At 33.4% G+C, this 15,025-nt stretch overlaps 2 protein-coding genes across 5 annotated transcripts; both read right to left on the bottom strand.

Moving 5' to 3' along the window:
• Positions 1-329: 329 nt before the first annotated feature.
• Positions 330-3,699, bottom strand: LOC105211931 (protein yellow). The gene is made up of 6 exons (XM_029039995.2): positions 3,562-3,699; positions 1,740-1,975; positions 1,494-1,678; positions 1,194-1,421; positions 577-1,098; positions 330-516 (listed from the first exon to the last, which is right to left on the bottom strand). The coding sequence occupies exons 2-6, from the start codon at positions 1,945-1,947 to the stop codon at positions 394-396; spliced, it is 1,266 nt and encodes a 421-aa protein (XP_028895828.2). The 5' UTR covers positions 1,948-1,975; positions 3,562-3,699; the 3' UTR covers positions 330-393.
• A 1,135-nt stretch (positions 3,700-4,834) lies between these two features.
• LOC128919918 (protein yellow-like) lies at positions 4,835-11,066 on the bottom strand. 4 transcript variants are annotated; one of them, XM_054225610.1, is made up of 6 exons: positions 10,907-11,066; positions 6,718-6,953; positions 6,477-6,661; positions 6,189-6,416; positions 5,572-6,093; positions 4,835-5,505 (listed from the first exon to the last, which is right to left on the bottom strand). In XM_054225610.1, exons 2-6 carry the CDS (start codon positions 6,923-6,925, stop codon positions 5,383-5,385), a joined length of 1,266 nt encoding a protein of 421 aa, XP_054081585.1. In that variant the 5' UTR covers positions 6,926-6,953; positions 10,907-11,066; the 3' UTR covers positions 4,835-5,382. The 4 variants fall into 4 exon arrangements, with proteins under 4 accessions (XP_054081585.1, XP_054081584.1, XP_054081583.1 ...); XM_054225609.1 differs by having other exon boundaries at positions 10,884-11,064; XM_054225608.1 differs by lacking the exon at positions 10,907-11,066 and adding an exon at positions 8,500-8,758.
• Between the last annotated feature and the right edge of the window lie 3,959 nt (positions 11,067-15,025).

Genomic DNA, 15,025 nt, shown 5'->3' with positions numbered 1-15,025 from the left:
TTAATACTTTGTTCGTTGAAACTGTATATACTAAATATTCTTCTTCCATACTTTATATATGAATCTCCAAATAATTTAAGTAATATTTTTTCTGAATTACCATTGATTTCGAACACGATTAAAAGACTTTCGAAAATAAAGTCACAATAAATTTATTACTTATATATATATCATGCATAATATAGTAATTATTGGTTTGCGAAAAGATAGAATAATTAGAAAGAAGTGCTACTAAAAGTAATTGACTTTAAAAATACAATGAAAGTGCTCAACGCACTTCAACTCTAGAGTTGCAAATACTGTTATAAAGTGCGTATAATATATAGGAATATTTTATAGTAACTTTTCATAAAAGGTTTCCGAAGCCATGCTTAACTACTCTACTCTGCCAGGCTAATTAAAGATCAAACGCTGACTAAGATCTTGCTTTAACTGTCCATGTTGTATGTCATCAAGCGGGCGGCGCACAATGCGGAAGTTAACCTCATTAAAATCTATCGTACCCGAGGCGATTCTCTGTAAAATATTGAAAATAGTTACCAAATTGTGCCGTTCTTGTAATAAGTATTTACTAACCTGAAAACGATTCGACATCATCCATAATTCCTCTTTACCTCCATCGGTTTTGAACACCTTCATGCCGCTGACAAACTGCAACAGTTCCGGATCCACCGGTATTTCGATTTCATTCTTCACACTATACGGTTTGTTCATATTCCAGCGCACCAACTTGATTGGATTGTGAATAACACAGTAGAGATTATTGTAACTGTCCATCGCCTGAGCGGCACATTGACTGGTGCGATTGCCCACCAAACGGAATGATTTCGTCATCGAATTCACATCTGCCAACCAATTGGTACGATTGTTTATGACACTCAACGGCACCGAATACTCACTAACGCTGGCCAACGGATGGAAGAAGAGCTGTTGACGATCGGTGGCCAAACCAAATATGCCGTCCATTAGATCGAATTTCTCGCTGGCAATCAAGTGTGTGCCATGATCGGGATCGGGATGCATGAATTTATTCTCGGCACGCCAAGCCGTATTCAATTCCGAGTCATAAATAACCAGACCATGGAACGTGGCATCACCCTGCAATGATTTATTAGTGCAAAACAACAAAAATTATAAGGACACGAGTCGATAACGAGTTAGTAGCTTGGTACGTAAGCAGATATCATGCGTACAATGTAAACTCGTAGTTTGCGGCAGCGGCCTTTTGGTGGAGGATCGTCCACAACAACTATAGGCACAACGAATAGTGAGGCGACTGCTATGTACGTGTCTGGTTCGAAACGATACCGATGCACCAAGCTGTCGTTGTTCAAATCAAAGACAAGCAGCTGTGGCGGACAATGTTGGACCATGCTGATAATGCCCGTATCGAGTACGAACATCTGATTGCACTCTGTGATCTACATGGTGGTAAAAGAAAAGAAAAAGTTTCAAAATAACTGCACAAGCTCCTGAGCTAAACTTCAACCTACCGCCACACGGAATACAGAAGAAATCTTATCACAATCACCGCCGTCTGAGTTGTGCCAACTGTAATCTGGATATGGTTGCAGCACTGGTCCATTCGACTCTTTGGAGTCACTCACCAACGCCAAAGTGTACGGTGAGTCGGAGATATATCTGGGTATTGTCGTAAAGACACGTGATCCTTGGTTCGCTGCATTATTTGTGGAGAATTATTATTTTTATATTTTTGTTTAAATATACACACTACTTACAATCTTGATGTGGCGCCACATCGGTGGGTATTCCGTTTTCTGGCGCTAAAGTGCCATCAGCCATCGCCTTTAGACGATCGGCCTCCGTGGGAAAACCATAGACGAGCTGTTTCCACTGATAGATTACCTCCACATCTCGCAGTTTAACGCTGACTATGGCGTGTGGCGTTAAAGCCAATATTAGTACAATGAAGAATCTCCCCCACATAATGTAGATTTCGTAAGTCGAATTTTTGCTGTAAGATGGGTAATGTAAGAAATGAATAAATTCAGTTTTAGAACGAAGTTGTTTACTATTTATTTGGTAGACTGAAATAAGACTTGAACTAGAACTTTGAGAACCGAAAATTATCACATTTTTTTATATTTTTATATTTTTGTTATTTTGAAGAGACGTTAGCGTCAGCTGGAAGCGCATTCATAAAGTTTATGATCTGTAGCCCTAATGACTATTTCGTTATTGAAAACTTGAGAATCCAAATCCCCTACAAAGCCTTTATTCTGACAAGTCTGATAGAGACGGTAACAAATAATTTCATCTTCATCTTTCGAAGCAGTTTGTTAGATCTGTGCTCGTGCATTATAACAAATTTGTAGATACACAGCTAGGGATGATCCTTAAAACGACTTTATTGAATAGATTATCGATATTTTCCGGATAGCTACCGTGTGATTTGAGAATGTTGAGCCGCTTTTAAAACTATTTGCAAAACCGACCTGCTTTATAAATTTAAAACTCCTGTAAGTTTAAAGGATTCTGAAAGGTTAAGAAATACGAAAAGACTTAAAACGTTAGAAAGTTGAGTATTCTTCCTGACTTCTTCAAACTAATTTTATTTCAAATTCACAACTATTATTCACTCTTTAAGAACGCACATGTGGTCGAGTGCTGCGTAAAATTTTTGAATACTTAATTCAGATATTTTATTTTAAATCATACCTTGGTTGAAAATCATCACGATCTCTTTATAAAATAATTTAATTCGATCAGCGAATTTTATTTATCTCCTTTAAGCCCTTGATTATACATCATGGAAATGGAGGAAATCGGATTATAACCACGCCCACCTCCCATACAAATGTTATGTTGAAAACTATTAAAAGTGCTTTAATTCAGTAAGGAAAAACACCAGAAACCCGAAATTTTATCGTAAAGATGGTACGGAAATGCTGCATTAAACTTGGCATAAAAAATGGACAATGGGCGTGGCGATGCCCACTTATGGGTTAAAAACCAAAATTTTTCATTAATTACTCGACCAATTAAAACGAAATTCGGTTCACACATTTTTTTTGCCTCCCAATACCACAGTTTTAAAATTGGCGAAATCGGTTTACAACATTTCCGTCAGAATTTTGAAGTCCATCTGATACAAATACTACATTTAGAGTGTGGCATCGTCGGTGTAAAAATCGCCGAAATCGGACTATAACCTTTCAAGGCGCCAGATATAGAACATGAGGGCCTCAGTATTTTTGGCTAATTCTCAGATACGAACATAGCAACATTTTTTGTTAAATATCTGATTATAATGTTATTACAATAAATTGACAACGTTTATAACCGAAAATAACAAAATTATTATAACTTGTCCCGATCGTTCCTATGGGAGCTATATGATATAGTCGCTCGATGTGGCTAATTTTTTTATAATATATAATATTTAGAATATTTTTCTAGATATTTGGTGAAAATTTCATAGCGATATCTCATAGCGATATCGACAGCATAGCTAAGCTTCTAAAAATTCGTGTTTACCCATTTACGTAGTAAACTATAGAACCGGTAGCCGCGAATATGAATTTTTATTGGTAAACTTACCTCAAAACTCTTCAACGCAAAGATGTAAATTGGGGACTAAATCTAATAGCTTTTACCAGTACCCAAACTTAAGGCGCGTGTGTTTGAATTGTCAAAAGTCAAGTTAAAAATTTTAGTCAAATTATTTATTGACAAAAATATTAAAATGCTGCTTTTATCAGCCTTTTTTGCTATTTTTTGTTTACCAAATCTATTAATATTGAAAGAATTGGTGTCAACAGTTCAAAACCTCCGAGGTGTATACTGATATCTACTGCAAGCTCCTCTCCACCTCTTTTTAAACCGTTTCTTCAATGCGAAACTTATTCCTTATCTGTAACTTATTCATTATGTATGTAATACAATTTGGTAAAAAATCACTTACAAATAAATGCCGCTGATATGGATTTAACGAGTACAGGGAAATTAGAAATTTTAATTGAAATTCATATTTAACTATAACAGTTACATGCACTCGTAGATAATTGAGTCTGCAACCTTTTTGCTTTAGCACGTTCGTAAATACATTATTATAGATATATTAGGTCTACAACTTTACTTCCGCTAAGTTTTCTAATAGATGTCTCTAGCGGAGGAAGCAAAGTTGTAGACCTAATATTAAAGAGGTTGTCTGTAATTTATATTATTGGAGAAATATTTTTTAAAAGCTGAAATTTGTTTTTAAGTTTATGAAATTATCAATGAAATTTGTTTGTTTTTTTCATAAGCACATTAGTTTTTGAGGTTTTCAGTGACCTAGTATCACTTCTTGTAGATTTTAATAATATTCGTTGAGATTAAAAATACATAATTTTTTTTTAATGATAACCTTTTCAGACGAAGAGCTTTATTAATAGTGAGTACGCTGAAGATACTTTGAATCATTTATTGTTTTCAAGATTCCATAATCAATCGTTAATGAGTTCGATTGAGTCTAGACAAAAGTAAGGTCGTTTCAAATTGTATAAGACCCTTTCTAGGTAACTCAAGTTTCTAGATTCTTAAAAAAAATATAATTTCAATCTTCTGTTACTGTTACGGCAGCCCATCTCCAAACAACGTCATAATGCATCCTTAGTACTTTGTTCGTTGAAACAGTATTTACTAAATATTTTTCTTCCATACTTTATATACGAGTCTCCAAATAATTTATTGCAATGTATCTTTTTGGGGTGCCTTCTGTCAATTATTCCCTCAAGTCGATCTATAACTTGTTCAAGTTACCATATATTAAAATAGATATATGGTAGCCTTTTGTCCGGTTCATTTTAAGATTAACTAAAACTAAGGTATAAAAGTTACTTTTTCTTTTATTATTTACTCCTATAGATAACATATTACTAATTAAAAATAAAATAATTATATTGACTAAGAACTAATTTAAAATAATTTTACTTGATATTTATTATGCTTAATGGCAACCTTTTATGAAATTTTCGTTACTTTTGTTATTGTTTTTATAATTTTAATTTTTTTTTTATTAATTGAATGTTTCATTTCCGCTATTTTCAAAGATATTGAATATTAGTTTTAAAATTCGTATTCTGAATTACCACGAACACGATTGAAAGACTTTCGAAAATAAAGTCACAATAAATTTATTATTTATAGTTATATATATCATGCATAATATAGTAATTATTGATTTCCGAAAAGAGAAAATATTTAGAAAGATGTGCTAATAAAAGTGATTGACTGCAAAAATACAATGAAAATGCTTAACGCACTTCAAGTCTGGAGTTGCAAATACTGTTATAAAGTGCGTATAATATATAGGAATATAGTATAGTAACTTTCATAAAAGGTTTCCGAAGCCATGCTTAACTACACTACTCTGCCAAGTTAATTGAAGATCAAACGCTGACTAAGATCTTGCTTTAACTGTCCATGCTGTATGTCATCAAGCGGGCGGCGCACAATACGGAAGTTAACCTCATTAAAATCTATCGTACCCGAGGCGATTCTCTGTAAAATATTGAAAAATAAAATAGTTGGCAAATTTAAGCTTAGTCGTAACAAGCAATTACTAACCTGAAAACGATTCGACATCATCCATAATTCCTCTTTACCGCCATCGGTTTTGAACACCTTCATGCCGCTGACGAACTGCAACAGTTCCGGATCCACCGGTATTTCGATTTCATTCTTCACACTATACGGTTTGTTCATATTCCAGCGCACCAACTTGATTGGATTGTGAATAACACAGTAGAGATTATTGTAACTGTCCATCGCCTGAGCGGCACATTGACTGGTGCGATTGCCCACCAAACGGAATGATTTCGTCATCGAATTCACATCTGCCAACCAATTGGTACGATTGTTTATGACACTCAACGGCACCGAATACTCACTAACGCTGGCCAACGGATGGAAGAAGAGCTGTTGACGATCGGTGGCCAAACCAAATATGCCGTCCATTAGATCGAATTTCTCGCCGGCAATCAAGTGTGTGCCATGATCGGGATCGGGATACATGAATTTATTCTCGGCACGCCAAGCCGTATTCAATTCCGAGTCATAAATAACCAGACCATGGAACGAGACATCACCCTGCAATGATTTATTAGTGCAAAACAACAAAAATTATAAGGGCACGAGTCGATAACGAGTTAGTAGCTTGGTACGTAAGCAGACATCATACGTACAATGTAAACTCGTAGTTTGCGGCAGCGGCCTTTTGGTGGAGGATCGTCCACAACAACTATAGGCACAATGAATAGTGAGGCGACTGCTATGTACGTGCCTGGTTCGAAACGATACCGATGCAGCAAGCTGTCGTTGTTCAAATCAAAGACAAGCAGCTGTGGCGGACAATGTTGAACCATGCTGATAACGCCCGTATCGAGTACGAACATCTGATTGCACTCTGTGATCTATGAAAATAAAAAATCTCAATACAACTGCATAAGCTCCGGCGCTAAACTTTAACCTACCGCCACACGGAATACAGAAGTAATCTTATCACAATCACCGCCGTCTGAGTTGTGCCAACTGTAATCTGGATATGGTTGCAGCACTGGTCCATTCGACTCTTTGGAGTCACTCACCAGCGCCAAAGTGTACGGTATGCCGGAGGTGAATCTGGGTATTGTCGTAAAGACACGTGATCCTTTGTTCGCTGCATAATTTGTGAAGAATTATTATTATTTTTGTTTAAGTTTTCACACTTCTTACAATCTTGATGTGGCGCCACATCGATAGGTGTTCCATTTTCTGGCACTAAATTGCCATCAGCTATCGCCTTTAGCCGATCGGCCTCCGTGGGAAAACCATAGACAAGCTGTTTCCACTGATAGATCACCTCCACATCTCGCAGTTTAACGCTGACTATGGCGTGCGGCGTTAAAGCCAATATTAGTACAATGAAGAATCTCCCCCACATAATGTAGATTTCGTAAGTCGAATTTTTGCTGTAAGATGAAATGAATAAATTCAGTTTTAGAACGAAGTTGTTTACTATTTATTTGGTAGACTGAAATAAGACTTGAACTAGAACTTTGGGAACCGTAAATTATCACAAATAATGTACTAAGTATATATTAAAAAATCACATTTTTTTTGTTATTTTGAATCTCACACGTTTTCAATGCTCATAAAATAGACTCTTATCACAAGTGACGTTAACGCCAGCCTGAAGCGTCATTCATAAAGTCTATTGTAGCGCATAGATGATAATGAAAGTGGTTTAATTATTTATTTGCTATTTTTTACATTTATACTGCGTACATATATACAAATAAACATAAACATCAATATTTGTATATAATTAAGTAATCTTAGGATTTCTATCTATAGTAAAACGCTTTGAAATTGAACTTATTTTGAATTTTAAAATCATAAGCCTTGTTATAGTTCTTATAGCTATTAAAAACATTACCAAAATTATAATAATAAATCTGAGTAAAGTAGTTAGTATTACAGAGTTCAGTTTTCTGTAGCCTTACTATGTATCTCTAAAATGTAGCCTCAATGAGCAGTCCGTTATTGTAAACATGAGAATCAAAATGTCCTTGCGGGGACAAGTCTGATAGAAACGGTAACAAATCATATATTAGGATCAGTTCGTTCGAACTGTGCTTCTGCATTCTAACAAAATTATAGATCCACAGCAAGGGATGATCCTTAAAATGGCGTTTTGAATATATCATCGATATTTTCGGAATCACTAACTGCTTGATGATGGCCTTAATGGAATATTTCAGCGCGCGAACGATCCTATATATCTCTTAACACATTTGCTGAGCAATCTTTCGTAGAAATTTCTAATTTCTTTCGGAAGTTTATATGCCTAATTTTGGAGAAACATATATTTTGTGATTTAGCAATGTTGAAACGATTATACGCTTAATTATATGTATGGCGACGTGTTTTATTAGTTTCAACCTTTGTATGTTTAAAGGTTTCTGAAAGGTTAAGAAGTACGAAAAAACTTAAATCGTAAGAAAGTTAAGTATTTTTCTAGACTTCTTTAAATTAATTTATTTAAAATTCACAATTATTATTAATTTTGCACTCTACTTTACACTTTCTCTCTCTACATCAGGATTGTTCACGCTTTATTCTGATATTTTATTCTAAATCATACCTTGAGTTGAAAATCATCACCATCTCTATATAAAATAATTTAAGTAGATCAGCAAAACTTTATTATTTACACCAAAATCACTAGACACCGCAAAAATTAAATCACCTTTCTCCCTGTTAACTGAGTGAACTATGACAGCCTAGTATTTTTTAAGCTCTTCTTTCTATGAATTTACTTCTCATTTCAAAATTCCCTACAAAATTAGTTAAATTTTTCGGCTAAATCACTTTCACGCTCAACAAATCACTCGCTTCTGAAACTGTTTCACGTGTATATTCATAGGTAAGCTTCTAAAACGTCGAGTTTACGCATTTGCGTAGTAAACTAAAGAACTGGTAGCTGCGAATATGAATATTTATTGGTAAACTTACCTCAAAAATCTTCAACGCAAAGATGTAAATTGGGGGCTAAACCTTATAGCTTTCACCGCTATGCAAACTTAAGGCGCGTGTGTGCGAATTGTCAAAAGTCAAATTTTAAATTTTAGTCAAATTATTTATTAACAAAAATATTAAGATGCTGCTTTTATCAGCGTTTTTTTGCTATTTTTTTGTTTACTAAATCTATTAGTATTGAAAGAATTAGTGTCAACAGCTCAAACCCTCCGAGATGTATACTGATGTCTACTGGGTGCCAGCACCTCTTTTTAAACCGTTTCTTCAATGTGAAACTTATTCCTTATCTGTAACCTATTCATTATGTATGTAATAAAATTTGGTAGAAAATCACTTACAAATAAATGCCGCTGATATGGATTTAACGAGTACAGGGAAATTAGAAATTTTAATTGAAATTCATATTTAACTATAACAGTTACATGCACTCGTAGATAATTGAGTCTGCAACCTTTTTGCTTAAGTACCTTTGTAAATACATACTTAGAGGTGTTTTTATGTATGTAAATCTATTAGGGAATCCATTAAGTGGCGGCATAAATATATCAAATATATGCAAATTTACGCTAATTGGAAATTTTTGCGTACGTGAGTTTGAATTTTTGCTGAAAATATATCAATCACTTAGCATGCGCATAAATTATGTTCTTTCCGCTAACAACAAAGTTGTGTTTCCAGGGAAACGTAGTTTTTTACCTACAAATATTAGTCACTAATAGTTGCTAATTAAATTTCTAGTAAATTTCAGCAATAAAAATGTTAGATAAGCAGGACATTAAATAAATTTAAATAAGACAAATAATAACTTATAAAAATCGAAGGTATATTGAAGTATTTTTCAGCAGAAAAGGCATTGAGTGAGGGTAGTGACAGGTGCTATTTTTGAATTTTTTTGTACTCACTGTGAAAATTTCACAATTTTTTTAAACATGTTTTGTTGGCAACCCTATTTATCACGCATATATTCCATTATCAAGAAGTAAAAACCATAAATTGTGGGCCTTATTGTTGAATTCTTAATGGGCTATACCAGTGAAACACTCTCAATAAATCCATTTTTTTGTTTTTGCTTATTCGATAGGTTCATACTTTCAAAAAAATCCTGTGAAATCGGCAAGGTCTTGAGTAGTTTTTGAATGGCAGCGACCGTCCGCAGGTATAACCCGCGATAGTTGAAACTTTAAAATCGTTTTTCTCGAAACGAAATTTTTCAAAATTGCCGACATCATAACACAACGAAAAATTGATCGATCGACTTCCAATTGAAACTGAGTATTGTTGAATATATTTACTATATAATGACCTTTTTGATTGGTGGAAAATTGTCAATTTGGCATTATAAAAACGACAAGTTTTCGAAATTCATAGGATATTGTATTCCTATACACTTCAACTTTAATAACAGTTTTGAACCTTTTAACCGGAATTCTGTCAGCGGTTGGGAAACTTTTTTTGGGACCATGAAAACAGCACATTGGTCCGTTATTTTTCAATATCTTTGTAAGAAAATCTTAAAATAATAATTTATTTTTAATAATAAAAACTATGAAAAAAACTACTCACTCACGTCATATACCGACATATGATTTTTTTTTAATTCCATTATTGACCCATTTTATCAGAGACATGAATAATGTCTCGGGTACACAACAGTAAGTCATCACTTTTCTGGGATAACCAATGATTCATTCGAATAAAATTTTATATTATACAATACAAATAAATGTATTTTACTTTTGCGCTCAATCTTTAGAGTGTCTAGACTTTCGATATAGCAAAAAATATAAATATATTGGTCCAGTCATATTAATTATATGATTGCTCTATTAAATATTAAGTAAAGTTTTTAACTAAAATTTATTATCCACTTTTTATATACTCCTTACATTACTACGACTATTTAAAACCTATAAAAAATATAAGGTAACCCCATGATTGACTTTTTTAATATTTTTTTTAGACTTTTTTTAGATTTTTTTAGGAAATTTTCCAGAAAAATAAAATATATAAGTTTCGATTTGTTTTTTAATTTCTTATTGAATTAAAATGCTGCTTAATGATGCCAATGATATCTATAAAATTCACATTAAATATTATAGGCAAATAATTTATTGTAATATTAAAAACAAATCAGGTTTTTTAATGTGAAACAAGATCGTTGAATTTATTTTTGTGAAATTTCGGCTTTTGATGTCATTATGTAGTATATAATACACATATACACATATTATTTTTATTTAATAATTTAATTATTTTAATTTTGTTTTTATTATAATCAGTCACTAAAACACCAACGGCTTAAGCTATACGCGTACACATGCACTTTTTTCTACTTCATCAACTTTAACTGCTTTTCTCACCTAAATTATTTGAACACACTCACTCCGTGCACAAAAATCGTTAAATATTTGTTTCTAACTGTATATTTATTAAGCCGCTTCTAATTCGATATTCGCGCGCTTTCAATCTGCGAAAAAATTTGCGTTTTTGTTCTCAAAATCAACAACGCAGGAGGTGTTTCCGTCTGCGATTACAACGAGGAACTAATTTATATATTCAATGCCAAGATCGATACAGGCGCTCAAATCTTCTTCATTTAGCAACATCAATGACGTACAGCACGTATCAACAGACAACAGCTAAATCGACAGTAGCAACAACAACATGCGACACATTGCGGCCCCGTTCACCCTACGTTATCTACATACAGAGAAGAAACATGCCGAATATGCATGAGTACACATAAGTAGCTGCGAGTGCGTGTTTCTGTGTGTATGTGTGTGTGCTAAACTTCTGAGCCCGGCTTCTTCAATGAGACACAGATGGGATGCGGTTACAGGTTCGCCAAATGCCATTTCGCTCTGAGCTTGTTCCAAAGCTGGACCGGGCAGTTTTTAGGAGCGGGTTGGTGACGGTTTTATGCGTTGTCATTATAATGTTTATATTTTATGGTTGTTTGCTTTTGTTGGACCGTAAGCAATCGAAATATATTTACAGGTGTGTATTGTGTAGCTTCGGTTTTCTAGTTTAAAGCTTCACTGCACAGCCCAACCGGCCCATCGACTCCCCTTCCACCTTTCTTAATGAGCAATAATTTTTTCATAAATTATTCGGCAGCCGCTTTAAACTCGTATTAGCATTGTTATTGAATTAAGCAAATATTAGCCGAGACATGTTTAGCTTTCAGTGGGTGCGATTCAAATGAATAATACGAAAATTCCACATTTGTCATATTGATTACTACTCATTTGGGTTTTTGCTTTGTTATCTTAGTTAATTTTTTATTTTTTCTATCCTTATCATTGGAATGCAATTACTATTTTTAATAAGAAAGTTCATTTTTGTAACGCTTGTGTAATATTTACATATATAGTTTTAATCGTCTTGGGAATTCCCAATTCTGACAGACTACATAGAGATAGCGGCAGCAATAAAGTTGTTACAACATGTTCAGCTAAACTATATATCATTATTGGAAAAACAGTATTTTAAAGGAAATTCTAAATTCCTAATATTTCAAAATTGAGAGCTCATGGTTAGAGATATAGAATTTATTAATTTTAAAATTTTTTCTATGTGGAAACTGATTAACCAGGAAATTTCGAAGGTTTCTATGATAGCACAATACTAGAATTTTATACATATGTTAGTAAGCTAGTTAGTTCTAAACTTCAAAAGTTTCACTGTTGTAGGATTATTGGTTCGTGAGAAGTAATATTTTGAGCGACGTATACTTCGGTATTTTCAAAAACGATGGATAAAAAGAAAGTGCTTGCTTTAATGAAATACTGCTTTTCAATGAAAAAAGACGAGGCTGATAAAAAGCGGTACCTCAGATTAGTCAGTATATATTATATAAATAACTGATTTTTCTTACAGGCATATAATTTCCTAGAGGGATAGCTGTCAAACCAGCTGTCAAAGTAAACACAGCTGTTGGGCATTTATATTAAAAATACCTTGATCCATATATATTTTTGAGCAAAAACACATTGCCAATGATTGATCAAATAGAAACAAGCATTTGATACGTAAATGATAAAATAAAAGTAATACTGAAAAAAGTGGTGGCTATATATCCCAAATTCTACCAAAAAACTAAATCCCATTGAATTTTCAAACTAAAAAAAAAAAATAACCAAAACATCTCATATCAAATAATAGTTCTATACTCCTCTAAAACACCCTTTATTGGATTATTCTTGCTATCAATTATTATTCCCATGTGTACATTCCGTTACCTGCAAAAATGAATCAAAACAAATTAAAATGTCAATCAAATTATATGCAAATATAATTTTGATGAATGGGCGAATATAATATAAAACTAATTGCTTACTAATACTTGTACTAATAAATAAATGAAATATATACTGTAAGGAAATTTTACGAATCGCAGAACTGACTCAAACTGTGTTTATGTAAAAAGTCAAGGGGACACTTAGAGCTAACTTGAAATTGCGACAGTACAATGTGTAACTGATTATTTAAAACTAAGTAATTATGTTAATATAGTATTTGATGGGATTTAATAGTTTTGTCCTCCAAAAACTAATCGAGATAGGTATAGAGTTACCAAAAGAATCTGGATGACGAGTCTATTAAATTTTGGATATAACTTGAGTAAAAATTGAGAAATATTGATGTAACTTGGGACCGGTTCCTATTTATATATAATAGTATTCGACTGTGATTTTAAGTCATTTTAAGAATATTTCAAGTATATTAAAGTTTTAATTACAGTAAAAGCTGTAAAGTTGGGCACCCTTATAATTTGGACACTCGCTCAAATTGGACAAAATGTTCTGTGCCAACATAATATTGTACAAACAATCATTTCTGCATAACATAGACACTCGTGTAACTTGGACAAAAAATGCTGAACCGCAGGTGTCCAGCTTAGACAGGTTTTAGGTACTATCAACTATCGAGACTAGCAACCCTGCGTTGTAAGAGAGCAATCAGCTGACTCGTTTCTACGGTAAAAATCAAATTCTCGTGGACATCCACGTGACGTCCGTTAGGAAAGGACTTTAGAAGTGTTGGTGAGTGGTAATTTCATAATATAGGTCGTATCACCTGATTCAGTTTGCCGTTTTGCGTCATTCACTAAGTGCAGCTATACAGTTATACTGACTCAGATATCTGAAAGTTCGATCCCAGTACTGACTCACTTTATCTGAGAAATAGATGTTTTGCTAGGAAATCCCTGGCGCAATGTCTCGGATGCACAACAGTTTAGTTCGAACACTGATGGAAATATCCCACGTCCAATAGGTATACAATTGTCTAGAGAGTGGCAATAACAATCTTAAAAATAATGTATAATTATAATAGCTACGAATCTATCGCCAGGCCCACAAAATGCTGTAAATATTATACCTGAGTCACAAATCATGCCATAAAACTCATGTTTTATACCGTTTTTTTTTACATAATTTACAAACATATATTACAACTACCATATGTATGTTTACCAATAAAACTTATTTTAAATATTTAATTCTGACCCCGATCATTCGTAGTGTGCAAACGAGTAAAATCGGATATAACTTCGCCCAACCAAAGACTATTTGTATTGAATTTCACCATTAAGATGGTCTAGATGGTCTGCATATGGATTAAGATTGTTACAGTATATAAATCAATAATCTGAATAAAACTTTGCATAAATAGTTCATTCGAAGTGTGGCTTCTCTCATCTAAATTGGTCGAAATTGTGCCATGACAGCATACAGTTTATATTTATTATTGACTAATCGAATGTTCAATATTTCAATGAAATTATTTAAATTTCTTAACCAAAATCAGATTTCTTGCTGAATTGGAGAAAATCGGTTCAGGCCTTGATCTAACCACAATACGAGATGTGTTCAAAAAATAACGGGAATTTTAAAATTTCCAACTCTAGAATTAAAGTTATTTTTATTAGCTTGGCGATTTTCGTTGGTTAAAAGCTCTCACTTCGTTGCTTGTTCGTGAATTCTTGGCCAAAAACAATATTGTATTGATACCCAGGTTTCCATATTCGCCAACATGACAGCGTGTGACTTTTTCCTATTTTCAAAAATAAAGAGAACTTTAAAAGGGCCGTTGCTTTACAAGTATACGATAAATCGCTCAAAGCGCCAAAGGCTATCCCAAAAATCGAATTTGAGATTGAAAGAAGCCCCCTGGAGGTCCTCCTTCAAATTTAGCACTTATTAAAATGTGCAAGGTCCTCACAATGGTATTGAGTTCAAGGAAGAACCATCAATCTTTTTAACCTTAAAATGTATGCTAGTAATGTTCGAGCAGATTACAATAACGTACTAAATTGAAATAAAATAAAATATTTTCGAAATCGTGGTAAAGTTACGGTTTTATATGAAAAAAAAATTTAAAATATTCTCATTAAACTGCATTTTCATGGCTACCTTTGAAATACACCGCTGCAAACTTTAATATACTGACCGTAATAACAGTGAGAATTTATTCAATTAATAAACTCATTGCAATTTGG

Source organism: Zeugodacus cucurbitae, chromosome 2 (genome assembly GCF_028554725.1).
Source record: "Zeugodacus cucurbitae isolate PBARC_wt_2022May chromosome 2, idZeuCucr1.2, whole genome shotgun sequence".
NCBI lineage: Eukaryota > Metazoa > Arthropoda > Insecta > Diptera > Tephritidae > Zeugodacus > Zeugodacus cucurbitae.
Note: the sequence above shows the minus strand (reverse complement) of the source record. Positions and strands in the feature narration are given on the sequence as shown.

What these genes read in the sequence shown, in the direction of transcription:
- LOC105211931 (XM_029039995.2), bottom strand. Translation starts at nt 1,947, where the DNA reads ATGTGGGGGAGATTCTTCATTGTACTAATATTGGCTTTAACGCCACAC. An exon ending in CTTCTGTATTCCGTGTGGCG is followed by an intron (nt 1,422 to 1,493) that starts GTAGGTTGAAGT and finishes ACCACCATGTAG; the next exon opens with ATCACAGAGTGCAATCAGAT. An exon ending in TGATGTCGAATCGTTTTCAG is followed by an intron (nt 517 to 576) that starts GTTAGTAAATAC and finishes AATATTTTACAG; the next exon opens with AGAATCGCCTCGGGTACGAT.
- LOC128919918 (XM_054225607.1), bottom strand. Translation starts at nt 8,151, where the DNA reads ATGGTGATGATTTTCAACTCAAG. An exon ending in TGTGGCGCCACATCAAGATT is followed by an intron (nt 6,662 to 6,717) that starts GTAAGAAGTGTG and finishes CAAATTATGCAG; the next exon opens with CGAACAAAGGATCACGTGTC. An exon ending in GCAAACTACGAGTTTACATT is followed by an intron (nt 6,094 to 6,188) that starts GTACGTATGATG and finishes AAATCATTGCAG; the next exon opens with GGTGATGTCTCGTTCCATGG.